The 17,939-nt window shown below is 35.6% G+C and overlaps 1 protein-coding gene across 1 annotated transcript; it reads left to right on the top strand.

The window, feature by feature from the left end:
- The first annotated feature begins 736 nt into the window (after positions 1-736).
- Positions 737-17,315, top strand: LOC138713487 (peptidoglycan-recognition protein LE-like). Its single transcript, XM_069845645.1, has 2 exons — positions 737-1,336; positions 8,851-17,315. The coding sequence occupies exons 1-2, from the start codon at positions 790-792 to the stop codon at positions 9,378-9,380; spliced, it is 1,077 nt and encodes a 358-aa protein (XP_069701746.1). The 5' UTR covers positions 737-789; the 3' UTR covers positions 9,381-17,315.
- Positions 17,316-17,939: the final 624 nt, after the last annotated feature.

Below are 17,939 nucleotides of genomic sequence, written 5' to 3'. Positions count from 1 at the left end.
TTTTAGTAAGTACTTTGTTTCTTACAGGGAGCAGCTAAAATGCATGTGTCCCACATCTCCTCTTATTTTCTCCTAATCCAGTTAAGCGATACAGTGCTTGCAGTACTGTTGTGTCACTCATTTCACTCAAATTCTCTAGTTTTAGTACTTACTATATAAAGTGCGAGTTTATCTACAGCTTTTAACTAACTAAAATGGCCCCTGTATCTTCAACCCTAACGACAAAAATAAAATCATGGATTACGATGGACGAAGCTTTCACTACAGATGGAAGAATAGTAATGTGTCAAGTGTGCGGTAAAAAAGTCGGGTGCTCTATGAAATCACAACTGGAGAGTCTTACCTATCCTATACCTGCCAGATATTGATATCAAATATTTTTATGATTTTACATATTTTGGTACATATTCAGCTTATTTTTCTTACATAATTATGTACATATTTCACACCTTAATATTACATAAAAATTCGGTCCCTACTTATGAAACTGTTATTTTGGAACAGTTTCGTTCATGAAACAGTTACAGTCGAAACTTTTTCTGAAAAAGAACAGTTTATCCCATCTCTAGTTTAGCCGCAATATTCAATACCTTTGGTATTACATTGGCCAAAGATCGATAGTGACAATTATTTTGCCATAGATATTTCGCGTCTTCAATCAGAGATAAGTTATCTAAATGACAGCCTCATATCTGTGACAAAACATCAGATTCCCCCCTCTCCCTCTAAATCTGCCACTTGGGATTGTCACACGCACTGGGAATTGCACCAGTAGAAGTATCATGTATAATGAGTGTTGTGGAGGTGGATGCTGATACTGCGTGCCTTGCTTATTGTACCGACGATCAAGACTGTGAGGAAGACCGTAGGCTCACCGAAAACCTGACCACATGCACCGACAGAAACCAAATGGACGATGAAGACGAAGAAAGAGAGGAAGAGGGTTCTGTGAGCCTGGCCTCCTCTTCCAACAGCCTCGACTCTGAGGAGGAAGGGGAGAATGAGGAAGAAGAAGGTGAGGAGGATTCTATGAGCCTGGCCACCTCCTCTGAGGCCTCATCGTCGCACATTCAGTTGCAGCACTGCAGCGAGGTGCAGATCGGCACGCGGTACAACTACAACGCACCTGTGTCCAACCTTCATGAAGTCCCTAAATCAGACACCTCGCTCGCGCTGCAGATAAGGGACTCCACTGGCGTGCACGTGGGCAACCAATACATTTACAACCAGGTCGTCCACGTCAATAGGCCAGAATTTTACGGCGTGAGTGCACAGCTCTGCATAGAAGCAGTGACCTCCAGTTTAGACCAACTCGCAGTCACCAACAGTTTCTCAGGTAAAAACTAATCGTGAAATGGCTTTAAGTATGAATTCAACCCAAGGTTTATAAAGAGAAATAGGTTGTGGAACAGTTTATATTCTCCATACATAATGGTAACGATAAGAGACAGGCAAGAATATGAAATTCCACAATCGGAATCATTCCTGCTAGAAGTATGGCAATAAGGATTTTTTCGTCTCACTATGTGTAGAATGCAATTAACGCTAGAAATTGTTTCATATTTCGTAAAATGTTCATATTCCATAAGAATGTTCATTTTTATCCATATTTTGTACGATTTTCCCTCTCTGTTTACTGCATTTCTTTAACTAGCACTAAACCGCGTTTTCCAATATTACAAGGAGACAATAGAGATGTTTCCTAGAAACACTTGAAAAGCTCATTTCACCAGCATCCCGGGATTCTCAAGGGCTAGTGAAATCTCAAAATCCCCCCCCCCCAGTCATTGAACTTGTAGTGTCAATAAATTTGAGAAGTGAAAAGAAAGTGGTTCCTATTCCACCTTTTCCCAATCTTTCGAATCCAATGAAAGTCTTTTCAGTGTTGGCATGTCGAATTTTATACGTGTAATTAATGTTTTAATCGGGTTTCAATAATCAATTTTGTTTTCTACTTAATCCCTCGCTCTTATTTTATTATTTTTTGCAACTCTATGGAAATTTCATCGTACAAAACAATATTAATTGACAGAAGGCCTAATATTTTTCTAGGAAAAAAGAAAAACAGAAAATTTACTTCTGTTGTATTGTAACCAGTGTTGAGTGCAGCCAATGTAAGAACTTTTTTCTTTGTTCTCTTCAATGTAAAAATTTAGTTGTAATAGTATTATTCAGATAAGGATTTGATCATGCAGACAAACTGTTTAATTTTTCAGTTTATTGTATTTTAATTGGTAGCATATTAAAAATATACAAAACTTATTTTGTAAATGACATAATCCTGCCTCAAATTGTTTAAAAACTAAGATAATTAGCACTGAAAGAATTATTTAATATTTTCATATTATGCCAAATTTCATATTTTGATACAATTTTCTTCATATTGTATCTGTCTGTAGTAATGACTTGAATGAGTAGCATTACATTTGTGTAGTACCTGTTATCGGTTGTCTTGGAAACTCTTTCAATCAAATGCTGTCAAATTGCTTAGATAATATACTATTATACTTGTACCTTTTAGGAATATATTTTTATGACTAAGGTAGTACTAGCAGTTGTCATGGAAACTCTAATCAACATACTGGCGGTTGTCATGGAGACTTTTCAGTTCAGCGTTGCTAAATTGTTCGAATGTACATTGATTTGTAGAGATTAGTGTTAGATCTGTGTGGCACTGATGGTAGCCACAAACTGTTTAATGCTTTGGTAGGAATTAGTTCCGTAGGTGCAGAATACGATGCCTGGTTATAACATTGTTTTAAAACGATAATTTCCATCATAAAGGAAGTAAAATCGAAGTCTCAATGATTATTTCACACGCTAAAGACGTAGCCTATATGAATTACTGTACCTAAACGACATTTCATACAACTTGAGAGGAAGCGAAGGCATTTCTTTCCCCTTCTACTAGCCCTGAGTCCGTCAGTAACAGAACGGTAGCTGTTACCTCTTATACCTGCACCCCCCAAGTACTACACACAATAAAATAAAATGTTAAATAAAGTACATAAGTGGATATAAAATACAGTGACACAGATGTTTAACAATTACATTGAGTAAGTCTTAATGCCGTTGTTACAATATTTTCAACTAATAATTAAATTAAGGAATGTTAGTTTGTATTATGAAGTCAGGGGGGAGTGATAGTGTAGATTGTCCCATTGTGTATGCTACAGAGTAGCAAATAGCGATGAAAAGCACATTTTATCTTCTGCTCTCAGTAACTTTTCAATGTGCCAGTTGATATAAACAATAATAAAATGCAATATAAACGCTTAGTATAGACTCTCGAAATATAGAATACGGTAAACATTTTCAATAGTAAGAATTTTCACTCTGTTCAAAGTTAATTGTTAGTGAGATGGACAATAGCATCTTCCCCTTCACGGATGGTAAAGAGTGTGAGTAGAGGGGAAGACCTATCAACTAAACTGAAATGGGGATTAAGTCGTATCTTTCCTTCAATTGGATATTCGTTCCCAGAATGATGATCTCGCTACGTTGCAATTTTACAATAAGAACTCACGGGCTAGGTCAGTGATGCCAAAGCAAGCGTATTTTTCTGACCTTGATATCGTGCGCGGGCATCAAGCGCTAGGTAAGGAAGGAGCAAGGATTATGTATATGCATAAGGAGCCTATTGGATTAAGAAAAAAGTGGCGTACAAACTTCAAACAGAACGTGAAGTTTTATGTCGTTATTTTATATGACTATTTGCTGTTTGATATTATCTATATTGTCTGTAAAACAAAGTACTAACACCAGTTTCTTAATATTGCAGTTAATAACATAATAAAGAGTTAAGAAGGAATATTCACATAAATTTCATAGTAGTAAAACTATACTATATTAAGTGAATGAAACATCATTCATAAAGAAAGAGATTAAATATGACATGATAAGTTGGAATTGATATTGATGGTATCTTTAGCCTTATAAAAGTAACCAATTAACTAATCAAAACAATACTGTATTACCGTACAAAGTAAAGTTACCTAGGTATATGTTTCAACTGTAACTAATATTACATAACAAACCCCTTATCGCATTATGCTTTTAAGGTGATATTGGTGTGCAACTTCCTATCACCAGAATATTAAATTATTTTCTCGAAATCTCCTGAAGCTATAGACAACAGCTATAGGCATATATCTTTGTTCATGATGTAACAGTAGTTCCTTTGTTAATTCATTTTCTTACAAACATTTTCCGTGCGAATATTTTCAAAATTTTCAATACGTATCTTCAGTAATATATATTTACGATATATTAGATTTACGAAAACATTGTTTCAGTACCTGTAAGGCTACTAAATAAACATATCTGAAATGTTCACCTTTCTGTAAAAAGTTCAGAAAATACTGCATTTGAATAAAAAGGAAACTCGTGAAAAATGTGCATTAAAATTGAAACTTACATTTTTATAATGCACTTATACTTCTCAGACAAATCTAAAAATTAACATGGATATAGTTTTAATAAGTTCTCTTCCCTTTATTCATTGAATCAGTTTTGGTCATCTCTGTATATAGCTCGACAGAGCGGTATATACTACCTCTCTCGTCTGTCTCTCTCCTTTCCGCTGTAAAGCGCTCAGGCTCTCCTGAGTTCTAAAGCGCGCGCTTGCCCATATGGGCATCAGTTGACATAACTGGCCTAGGAAGTAATCTGAGTCAATATAAGCCTGTGAATGCCAGGAACTAGGCTACATGATGAATAAATACCAATGAAGTAATAGTAATTTGTGCAAATATTTAAGTAGGCACCCACTGGTAGCACTTTTACTTACTTTCAAGTCTCACAGCCGGATCACCGGGCTGGTCGCCCGGTTAAGAGAAAGACTGATTATGAGACTGTAACAGACCACCTGGTCTAATACATGTTTTGGACGATGATGATGATGATGATGGTGATGATGATGATGATGATGATTATTATTATTATTATTATTATTATTATTATTATTATTATTATTTAGTCAACTATCCGAAGACAGGTCTGAATCTCATAAATGACGTCATAAGGCATCACTCATGTGGCAACTAAACCAGGATATAATGAGGTAGGGTGGCCAGTTCCTTTCCCCTCCATATATCGCCGATTAGCTACATAATACACTACCCAGACAACAGTTTTATACAAACAATTGAATCGACTTTTGCAAAAAGGACAAATGTTACAAATTTAATGTTTTGAGGTATTCAAGAAAAACATAGTAGCAGGTAGGAAACTTAAAATTGGAAATTGATATTCTTGTTACATGAAGTTAGCTACAAATATGACTGATATATATGTTATAATTTACTCATAATATTATTCCATTGGTCATCCATTAAGTTACAGTTTCCATGAAAACACCAATTCTGACAAAAATGTAACATATGTTCTTTTTGCGAATGTCAATTCAATTACTGTTCTTCCTCTGACACATCATCAAGTGAGATGTAGGGTAAAGGTGCCTAATTCCGTGACATCCCTAATTCCGTGACAATTTTTTTTTGAGTGTCAGTCAAAACTTTGCTGTTAGATCATAGCATCAGACATCTTTGCCAAATTTTGAGACATCGGTGAACTTCTTTGCAAGATACCCAGTCCCGTGACATTCAGTGGGGGGGGGGGAGAAAGAGAGAGCATATAATGGAATTGGAGATAGGCCTATTACGGATTTAGGAAACCTTAACCTATTGCCTGATGTACATATCAACCAGAATTTCAGAGGTTAGTACTATTACTATTACTATTTAAGTAGGCAAAGATTACATTTATCAGAATATTTCTAAAATTATTATATTTCATGTACTACATAATTCCCTGATAAATTGACTCGTCGATGCTAAACATGAACAAATCCGACCAGTAGTTTAGCAGATATCGCTGTACACAGATAGACAAACAGATGAACAACATACTATCCAGAACCACTTTTCCAGTATCAAGGACGCTGAAAATTTGAATATGCAATAAGAATACTGAAATACATTTTGTTGCAGCATTACAATGGTGGAATTTGCTCTTTATACACAGCATAATGAAAAAGCTTAAGAAAAACTGACAGGAGACTTAAGGAAATTTCATTGATTGTGTGAAACGTCTAGCCTACACTCAAATTGAAGTAATCATATACAATATGCATTTACTTAATTAACACGATAATTAATTTTATTTGATTTTCATGTATATAGGGTGAACCGTAAGTAATGTCAGGGATTATTCTTTGAGATATTTTAAAATAAAAAAGTTTAATACAATGTTGCTTGTTTTGGCTTCCTTTTCGAGATAAAAATTGTTTTATGTAAAAATTTTCATAGCATATTTTAGGAAAGCCATTGACTTAATTTCCAATATACTCAGTCAACTTAAGAGAGCAGTGTATTATAATTTATAACAATAAATTATTGAAAGAATCAGATAGGGGTGGAGCTAGAGTTAATTGTAATGGCAGACAGAGTAATATTATCTCATGCTCAATGTTAATTTTATAAACAGTGCATGTACTCGTATTAGAACCAGGTATCCAGCTGATGAAGCCGTTAGCTCTGTGAACTTGTACTTTATTTATTTTTCTTCGCTTAAATTGACTTTTCATCATTGAGAGAACAAATTTTTAAGTGGATGTGGCTACATTATAAGCACATGCAGAGCAGTCCGAATTCTGAATATGTAACAGTAGTTACTATCAACTAGATTGTTAGAATGAATATAATTGATTTTACATTGTGAGCACACGCAAGAGCTTGGAGAGAATAGATTGCTCGAAAGATATTAAGGTCGTTCGAGAAGCCAATACCCGAAGTCCGAGCTCAACGAAGAACGTGAAAGGTAGTAATTTAGAAAATAATAGTAGGAGGATAAAATTTAGAAGGGATTACACACACTTTATGATCAGTGACTTACACAGTTTGAGATGTAGAGCTGGAGAAGTTGAAGCTACAGTGAAAGTTAATGTGGTTGTAATTTCTGTGCCCCAGCTGCTTCTATTTTTAAATAATAATCCATGCAAGAAGGTGATAAATGTGGCACCTCTGATTTTTTTCCGGCGTAAGCCAGTACGGTTTCCGAAAATTGCATTTACCATGTTTGTACTCATTCTGTTTCTATATTTTGTTTTAATGTGGTTTAACTGTCTAAAAAATTTGTTCGACTTCTGAATTCGAACAGGAAGAACCAACCTCGACATTACAAATTCTGCTCCTTTAAATAGGTTTCTTTCACTAGCATCACGGTAATTAAATATCTCTTTTTTCTGCACAGATTAGCACTGAAACATTTGAGGTCTTCGGCTATTGTGTGTATATATATATATATACTTTTTTTTTTTTTTTTTTTTTTTTTTTTTTTTGCTATAGGCCTAGTAATCGCATTATCTAACGAAATTTATAAGCTTGTACTTGCTATTTGGGAAAAGGAAATTGTACCAGAACAATGGAAGGGGTCCATAATCGTACCTAACTTTAAGAAGGGGGACAAGACTAACTGTAGTAACTTTCGAGGAATATCATTTTTCTTGACGTCGTACAAAATTTTGTCCAATATACTTTTGAGAAGATTAACTCCATATATAGATGAAATTATTGGGGATCATCAATGTGGTTTTAGGCGTAATATATCAACTATTGATCACATATTTTGTATTCGACAGATAATGGAGAAAAAATGGGAGTATAAGGGTACAGTGCATCAGTTATTCATAGATTTCAAAAAGGCGTATGACTCGGTTAAGAGAGAAGTTTTATAATACATTCATATTGAATTTGGTATTCCCGAGAAACTAGTTCGATTAATTAAAATGTGTCTCAGTGAAACGTACAGCAGAGTCCGTATAGGTCAATTTCTGTCAGAAGCGTTTCCAATTCACTGTGGGCTAAAGCAAGGAGATGCACTATCACCTTTACTTTTTAACTTTGCTCTAGAGTATGCCATTAGGAAAGTCCAGGATAACAGAGAGGGTTTGGAATTGAACGGGTTACATCAGCTGCTTGTCTATGCGGATGACGTGAATATGTTAGGAGAAAATCCACAAACGATTAAGGAAAACACGGGAATTTTACTTGAAGCAAGTAAAGAGATAGGTTTGGAAGGAAATCCCGAAAAGACAAAGTATATGATTATGTTTCGTGACGAGAATATTGTACGACATGGAAATATAAAAATTGGAAATTTTTCTTTTGAAGAGGTGGAAAAATTCAAATACCTGGGAGCAACAGTAACAAATATAAATGATACTCGGGAGGAAATTAAACACAGAATAAATATGGGAAATGCTTGTTATTATTCGGCTGAGAAGCTTTTATCAACCAGTCTGCTGGCAAAAGTCTGATAGTTAGAATTTATAAAACGGTTATATTACCGATTGTTCTTTATGGTTGTGAAACTTGGACTCTCACTTTGAGAGAGGAACATAGGTTAAGGATGTTTGAGAATAAGGTGCTTAGGAAAATATTTGGAGCTAAGAGGGATAAAGTTACAGGAGAATGGAGAAAGTTACACAACGCAGAACTGCACGCATTGCATTCTTCACCTGACATAATTAGGAACATTAAATCCAGACATTTGAGATGGGCAGGCCATGTAGCACGTATGGGCGAATCCAGAAATGCATATAGAGTGTTAGTTGGGAGACCAGAGGGAAAAAGACCTTTGGGGAGGCCGTGACGTAGATGGGAAGATAATATTAAATTGGATTTGAGGGAGGTGGGATATGATGCTAGAGACTGGATTAATCTTGCTCAGAATAGGGACCAATGGCGTGCTTATGTGAGGGCGGCAATGAACCTCCGGGTTCCTTAAAAGCCAGTAAGTGAGTAAGTATGATAGGTGTAGTAATACTGATCCTATTTTCTACTGTTGCAGCCACCGACAACATTCCTAGCGGCAAGCTGAAGGTCGTCCCCAGGCGAGAATGGCTGGCGCAACCCCCGATGAAGAAGGGTACAAAACTGCATCACCCGTTACCCCTTGTGGTGATCCTGCACACAGCCACCGAGGGCGGCTCCACGCAGGCAGAGTGCGTGTTCTTGGTGCGTACCATGCAGAGCTACCACATCGAGTCCAAAGGATGGGACGACATCGGCTACAGCTTCCTAGTGGGCGGAGACGGCAGCGTGTACGTGGGACGAGGCTGGGACACTCAGGGATCCTTCGCCTACGGCTACAACAACCGCAGCATCGGCATCGCTTTCATAGGGACCTTCATCAACGAAGTACCGGTCCCGAAGCAAATCGCAGCAGGCCTGCAGCTCATACAGGAGGGCGTGCAGTTGGGCAAGTTAGCGAAGGACTACAAAGTGATGGCCCATCGCCAGCTGTCCGCAACAGAGAGCCCCGGACTAGCTTTCTACGAGATTATCAAGACCTGGGACCACTGGGCTGAGAAATTTTGACGCTTATCAGTGTACAATACAGTGTGTTCCAACTCAGATCTTACAACAGGACGTCGCAAAAGGGGAAGCGATATTCCCAAACTACTGGTGCCTGATGAGTAGGTTCCAAAATATTTACGTTAAGCTGATAGTATACGATCAAATTTTCGTCAAATTCAACACTTCTTTGATTGTCTTGAAAGACTTGACGACTCTTCGAAGAAATTCACCAATGAGATTCGAAAATATTATGGTGCCATTAATAATAAAAACCATGGTGTCCTGGCCGAGAGAAATTATTTGCGAGTTACTTCAATTATATGAATTAAATCTATAAATGTAAGTCGTGAATTCTGTGGAATACAGCAACAAAATGAAGAAACTGAAGAAATTAAAGGGCAGATACTATATAAGTACCAATACATGTATTCTTCTTATGAAGATGATTCTGACCTAAAATCTAGGAGGATACTAATACAGTATAACTAAGTAATACAAATGTTATGTTATAGACCTATAGCTTAACCATATAAGATGTAATTTCAATAACCAATAGTTATTCTCTAAAGGATATACATATAATTCGGTAGGCAGGTCTATATAGGTTACAATGAATTCTAAACATATTTAAAAACTTGTCTAATCTTTAGCAATATAAAAGAGTGTTTAACACATTTTTTTGAATATCGATCAATCTTTGACAATATTCGACAAGTTTTCTTGTAAAGTATTGAATTGGAAGGAAATTTGAGCGTGTACAACCAGCTTAAGATGATTAGCACACTGGTGTTCGGGACTTTTGTCTGGTAACTGTTAGATCAGGGATCGGCAAAAATGTCATCGTGTTAGTGACGTCACAGGGACAGCGCAGTAAACTGTCTTTGTTTCACTCCCTCCCTTCCGTCCAACTCTCCCACAACTCAGTACACACGCATCTATCAGTGGCGGGTTAACTGCTTATATTTAGATTTCTTCTTTCTCAAAATCTTCATCGTCTGCTCGGAAACGTATGTTTAAGGAAGAATGGGAGGAACAGTATTTGTTGTGCATATGGTGACAATGTAGACGCCTCTTGTGTTCTAAAATTCTAATAGGCACTTATAAATCAAACATCTAGCGACATTACGGCACGTCATAAGATTATCACGAAATCATAGGTAAGCATGAAGATATCCGATGTAAACGAAAAATTATACAGTAGAAAATAAGTATAAATATAATTTTCTTTTCGTAGGGGTGGACGGGGCGAAGCAATTAAAAGAACTAAATTAAAATAACAGTTCTGGCACTAAACTATGATGAAACAAGCTGAGTCAAAGGGAACTCCATGCAAGTTGTGTTATTGCTTTGGAAATAGCAAAATCATTGAAGTACTATAATGAAGGACAGTTCATTAAAACATGTGTGAATAAAGTTGCTAACATTATTTGTCCCGAATAATCTGATGTTTTAAACAGTACGAAATTATCCACACGAACAATACAAAGAAGGATAAGGAATATTGAAGCACTAGCTCAACGAAAAATAAAATCAAAGATGCATGAACAGTGGTCTAATCTCTCTCTTTAGGTGGAAATACAGATATTGATACAGTAGAATTGGTAATGTTCACTCGCGGAGTTACGTAGGATCTCTGTATACAGGGTATATCTATATATGTCTTCATAAATGTGAGGGCTTATTCCTGACACCAAACCATAACAAAAAGTTCATATGAACATTCGTCCGCAAATCCTTCGTTAGGGACTTATGGGTTTATTGGTAATGGTACATATGATACATTTCACAGCACACATTTACAAAAATTGCTCAAAGTGACCTCCTCCTGCTTCGATGCATGCCCTGAACCTGCATTCCATGCTTTGCCGTACTCTATGCAAATGTCCTGTGGTGTTACGGATTTGATCAAATTTGCTACCGTATTCCCATCTGCTAGGCCATAAATATAGTGCATATCCGTCATTTCTCTCACTGAATACATCTTGTGATGTGATGAATGTTACTGTGAATAACACAAAACAGAACAAAAGGCAATCAGACAAAAAAAAACAAATGTCATTACCAACTGTAACGAAGAAAGTGGGAAAAATGCAAGTTTGAGGTGAATTACATATTCAGAGGTCACTACAGGAAATTATTTTCATAATTTCCTAACGAAGGGTTTGCGAACATGTTCATATGAACTTTTTGTTATGTTTTGGTGTCAGGAATAGGCCTCCACATTTATGGACACATATATAGATACATCCTGTATAAGAAAGAATATTTGCTCGATATCATTGCACTTAAAGGAAATACAACAGGAGAGGAGTTATTCCAAGTATGAACAAAATGTATAGAAGAAATGAATCTCAACATAAAGCAACTTGTGTCTGTAGTACCATACGAGACTCGAAATACGACTTTTAAAAAGTCTACTAGGTGGAGTAACGTGTTATTAAGAGAGCTGGAAATAAGTGAGGACATAAAACGTTGCCATTGTATAACATACCAGACTGTCTTAGATTTATTTCAAATGCTCTTCATAGGAAATATGTGTAGTCCTTTATTAGTCACCTGCCGCTACCCTACATAGCTGCTGTGTTTGGCTCTATGTTCAATATATTTCGGAACACTTGTTTTCTGAATGAAAACCTGTAATATCTAAACAAAGATCGTGACTAGCAGACAAAAATTTATGAGTTGTATTAAGAGTGTCAATTTGTGACGTATTTTCCTAGGTTGTTGTAGCACAGTAAAAGTAAAGGTGAAATAAAATGAAGAGTCCACTGCAAGAATGATGGATGTCACTTTCTTGTCGAAAATAAACCAAGACTGTCAATGCATAGCTTAAGACATATAGAATGTACATACAGAGTTATATGGCATTAACACTGATAGTTATTGTCCAGTAATGATCGGAAAATCACAGTTAAGCTTTGAGCGTTAAGCATTTCAAACTTTCAATTGCTTCTCCTGCAAAATGTATTCCAAATGACATCCATCATTCTTGCAGTGGACTCTTCAAATATAATCTGTCCATCTATAAATCAATATTGTGTAGTCTACGTCAGATGCTTGTGTTGAGAGTCCGCCATTGGGATGCGGAGTGCTCTATACTCCTCGATTGATATTACATCTTATGTACTGCGGGTTGCGTTCACTGATGTCATCGTGAGTACAAATTTGCTGACGGCTGCGTTAGATAATTCAAGCCATGTCGCCTGTATCTCGGGTCTATATGACCACCTATATAGCATAACATTTGTTTCAGACCTACGTACACATACACACGCTCAAGTCTATTGCAGTTTCTACTCCATCAAAGAGTCAGACGAGTAGCCTAACTTCATATACTAACTTCCGCTTCCGCTACTTTTTTCCTACTGTTACTTTAAATAATGTTATAATGCAATTTGTAATTTATTATTTTATAGATTCGCCTCTATTTAAACACGTCTTTCCCACATACTAAACAATGACTATTACTAGTTTAATATTTATGATAGATGTGTTTAAAATGTGTGTGATGGCAGCAATTAAATAATCGACTTTCTCATTACTTTAATATTCAAGCACATTTTATCAACAAAAATTTCTGCATATACTGTATTTCATTGCAAAATGTCACTCTGAACGTTTAGAATTCATTGTTTCAAGATTCTGCCCAATTTGAAGCCCTCCTTAGGAATTTTAGCGCCTCATAAATCCATCATTCCTGGCCGAATTTGAACCCGCGGAATTCTGATCCGGGCCACAGAGGATCACTTGAGAATGGAAACCTCCTACTTGGCGGATAATTTGTGGTTCGCAAGATAGTAGGCTACGGTGAAATCTTTTTAATTCGAACTCGAATGGGAAACTGAAAAAAAGAAATCAAATACCCAAACTTGGAATGAACAAAGAAAACTGATTTTTGGGGAAAATACATGCTTATTTAAAGTGAAAATAATGTTGCGTGGCACTATTCACTGAAAAAACAATAAATATTTTTACTGCAATTTAAGTCTCTGGTAAAAAAGGACCTTTATTATCCAAATTACATTATAATGTATTTTACCGTATGCAGTTCAAGTCACATACTTAAAAAAGTTACTAATTTTTATGTTTGTGTATTTTTATACTACCCGGTTCAAAAAGTGTCCGTAATATATTTTTTTCGTCCAATAATGAATAATGTTAAGTGGTATAGGCCTATTTCTGTTTCTGGTATTGACATCATTCACGACGTCACTTTCATGATCATAGTCGGTGTTGTGTGGCAACTGGCTGTTATTTGTGTGATATTCGTTCGTCGCATTTCAGAATGAAGGCGTATGAGTATCAAATACGACCAGCGCCCCGGTCGACCTTCAAAAAGACAATTATGATAGACATAGACTTGTGTTTTTTTTTTTTTTTTTCATTGCTGCTTCACCATAAGTTTGTTCAAGCATTCTTAATGTCTCTGAAGGAGATTTGTGCAAAAAAAAAAAATAAAATAAAAAATTTGATATTTGCGCGTTGCTCTGTAATCCACATTCTGAAATGCGAAACGAATATCACACAAACAGCCAGTTGCCACACAACAACATTGACTATGATCATGAAACTTTTACGGAAGTGACGTCATGAATAATTCCAACCACCATAAACAGAAATATATCACATAACATTATCCATTTCGGCGTAAAAATATATTCCGGGAACTTTTTAATCGAGTACGTATAATATCATGTGTAGGGGGCGGATATTGATGACCTAAAAATCTACTTAAAATGATCATTAAAATGCCCTTAAACTAATGTAAAATGACTTAAAATTAAAAGAAAATGGCATTTAAATATTATTCAAAGTACCCGCACCACAACTTCCTAAAAATTAGTAACCTTGTTTCAATGATTGTCCTGCGAATCTCGGAGAGATGAGGCAACTTCTTGGAATTTGACTAAAATAAAGGAAAAGGGCATGCAACAAAATGAAAGTTTTAAGGGAAAACTATAGATTTTAATGAGAGTTTACAACTTGTTTCAATCAGGGGTGGTTCATGTCAGTGCCTTCATTCTTCGTCTCCTTCTCCTTCCGCTCTTCACTTTTGTTACCAGATCTTCCAGATGAGGGAATGTGAATGACAAAACAAATTGTGGTCGCAGCATTCTTACGATCTTTGTTTTTAAAATGTACATCCCTTCTGAATCATATTGGGGACACAACGTCCTGTCCAGGGCACGGTGAAATTTTCCCCCCTTCCAAACATAAATTCTAAAAATACCCTCGTACCGAGAGAAGAACAGTAGCGTTCAAAGCCCTCACTTAAACTAAGCTGTTGTCAAGCATTTTATATTGCTTCCATTATGTGAAGTGAAACCTTCAGTAGAATGAGGGATGCTTTAGACTTTGTTCCAAAGTATAAAACTCAAACTTCACTTATTCAATAGGTAATTGCTACTGACCTATTTGCTTAGAAAAAGATTTAGCAGACCTATCGGTAAAGAAGAAAGCAAAATGCATTCCAAATGATGTAAAAGTTCTTGAAAGTATTAAAAATGACCAAAAAATTCCGAAAAAATATAAAAATGACCAATTAGTTCAAAAACGTCAAAAAAGCTAAAAATGCAATATAAGACATTAACTTTTTACGTTGATATTAACATAGAAAGGATTTATATATTAATAGGCATCGTCCTAATGTGAAAAATAAGAAGATGACTTCTCATCAACATCCGCATGTGGGTTTGGAGGTGAAGGCGTGCAGCACGTACACTTCAGGCATTTCTGTTAGCATAACGCTGGACATGTTAATCAATGAAAGACAAAATACGTCAAATACTTAAAGAGGAGAATGTATAAATCTACTAACAAACAACACTACGGTACATGATAAGTTTCTCATATATTTGTCCATCTCTAGTAACAAATGTCTTGGCCGAGCTACAAGAAAAAATATAACAGAAGCCGTTGATTACCTTTTCACCTTCCTAGTTATTAAATTTAATTTATAATTATTTGGGACTAAAACAGTATTTTTCCTTTTACAATTTCACAGGACAATGTTACTATAGTAGAAACAAGTTAACAACAAAGTTATTGATGCAGTATAACAACATTAGCTATTCATTTCAAATAAATAACAGGTATTAAAGTAATACAAATGTAGTTATCAATTAAATTCATTGTAAAGATAAATCCGAATCCTAGTTTAGGTGAACTAAAGAAAACTCTAAAATGATGACAAAGTAATAGTAAATCAGGAGTGAAAAATCCTTACAGGTATTTACTATGATTTCAATTAATTGTAATGCAGAACTAGAAAAGTACGCACGTCTGATTTAGGATGACTGGTCTGTCAGATAAGGGTCTGAAGGAAACCCGAGTGTACCCCTCAATAACCAGATGTTAGTGACGCCAATGTGTATTACAGCAGCAAAAAGACGCATTTTTATAAGAATTTATACTCCTCTCATAGAAAAAGAAAACATATCTTACGATGTCCAAAAACAACAAAATCTCTAGCAGGTTACAATGGGCCATGGATCGATTTTTAACATTAATAGTGACAGCATTATTTCCATGGTGATAAGTGATATATAATACAGCAGACCATGAAGTGTGTCATAAAGTAACTTTGTTGTTGATTAATCAATTGTCCGAAGACGACCTGGACCCCACAAGTGACATCAACAAGGCATCACTCATGAGGCAACTAGACCAGGAGATAATGGAGTATGGTGGCCAGTTTCTTTCCCCCTCCATTGCACATATCGCTGGTTAGTTACATGTTACACTAATGACACTTCAGATTTATACAAACAATATCGTCTTCCTCTGACACATATCGTCAAGTGCCTGATAATAAATGTACACTGGCGTTCAAAGATATCTGACCTATGATTTTATGATCATGTAAGTAAACTTTCTAATCACGGGATAAGTCTGAACCAAAGATATAACAAACTTTGAAATAGTTCTCTTAATAAGTGGCACCATTATTGTGGTGATTAAAAAAATGTCGGGGAAAATGATTATGTAGATTAAGCACAATTTTTTCTCATAATTGACAATGTCATCGGTTTGCAGCTAAACCCAGTGTTGTTTTACAATCAGACTAGCGGGATGAAATATTGAATTCTATAAAGCGGGTATATTTATGTACGATTGGCTACACTAACCTATTATCTTCGCCATCCATTCATAGAAGTAATAACTAAAGAAACCACACTTACACTAACAAATGATCGATCACTATCGATTAGTAGAGTCAGGTATTTTTGAATGCCAGTGTGCATTGTAGACAGAACCTCAATAAGAAGTAAAAATAACTTTATTTCACAGTATTTAGGAAAGGCTTATTTCACATACCGAAATGTATGTATTATATTGTTAATTTTGTTCCCATTTCGAGTAGGAGACATTCTAAAGCCGAAATATCGCCACAATCCTTCTTTCTGGGAAACATTAATAATTAGTTCTGCTGGCCTGTATTTCACTGTTCAGTGAGCAGCTCAATGCTTCGCTTAAGATGTGATCGATGTTACTATGTTCACGAAAGCTTCTCGTACAAGTGACGTTTGCGTAGTATTTTATCCTTTGCAGAGTCTCCTATTAGTGTGAAATAAATTAAACTTCCAAGCATTAATGATATTCTGTAGAAAATATAAGTAGCTGATTGAAACGTGTAACTCAATAACTGTAGAGAATGAGATGGTGAGGTTTATGACATTTGCAGTGTATCTATTGAAAGAAAGAACAAACGACTCTGATTTAAACAGAGTATAGCGATATAAAAACCTTTATATGACGTGTTTCAGGTTATAAAAGTTACGTATTAGTATTACTATATTTATTGTGTTCAGTCCTACTTTAAGTCATGGTGAGCCCTGACATGCCTGCATTCGGTATCCCCACGACTATAATTCTTCATTATTCATTATCATTGTTATTTCTCTCTGTGTCATTATTTATATCATTCTATGTAGGCCTACATCTTAAATACTTCATTGAGTAATAAAACTTAGCACTTGATATAAAATATACCCCTTGTCATTTTCCTCATCTTATCATCTCAACTATTATAGTTCCTTCCTTGCCACCTTATCACACAAATAATTATATTTTCATACTTAAGTCTTTAATAATTAACGATATTTTACTAATAGCCTATTACTATACTAGCTACTTTAAATGCGCTTTCCTTCATATCATCATTATTTCACTCTCGCATTTGCCTATTATATTTTTAGTACACTAGAAAAATTACCTATGTAGGTTTCAGAGCCATAGTGGGCCAAGCGCCATTTATTAAAAACGGAGAAGCAAGGGTTAAAGTTAAGTGAATACCATAGTTTAATGAAGATTGACATATCATTTAGTTTTAATGTGTATACTTTATATTACTGGCTATATGTTTCCATTGAATTATGGTTATACAGTAACTTATTTTAACCCTTGGTTTCTACGGTTTTATTAAATGGCGCTTGGCCCACTATGGTTCTGAACCCTTCATATAGAAACAAAGCACTATCAGCTAGACATCAATATTATTAGTTAGTTACTAATTGTGCTAACAAAACTCCTTATTCATCATACCAGAAAAATACATAGAACGTTTCCTTTGCTTTGGTT

The sequence above is a fragment of the Periplaneta americana genome, chromosome 14 (genome assembly GCF_040183065.1).
Source record: "Periplaneta americana isolate PAMFEO1 chromosome 14, P.americana_PAMFEO1_priV1, whole genome shotgun sequence".
Lineage (NCBI taxonomy): Eukaryota > Metazoa > Arthropoda > Insecta > Blattodea > Blattidae > Periplaneta > Periplaneta americana.
This window is presented reverse-complemented; position numbering and strand designations above follow the sequence as displayed.

Coding starts and splice junctions, on each gene's coding strand:
- LOC138713487 (XM_069845645.1), top strand. CDS start 790: ATGAGTGTTGTGGAGGTGGATGCTGATACTGCGTGCCTTGCTTATTGT. Junction 1,337..8,850: donor AGTCACCAACAGTTTCTCAG/GTAAAAACTAAT, acceptor CTACTGTTGCAG/CCACCGACAACATTCCTAGC.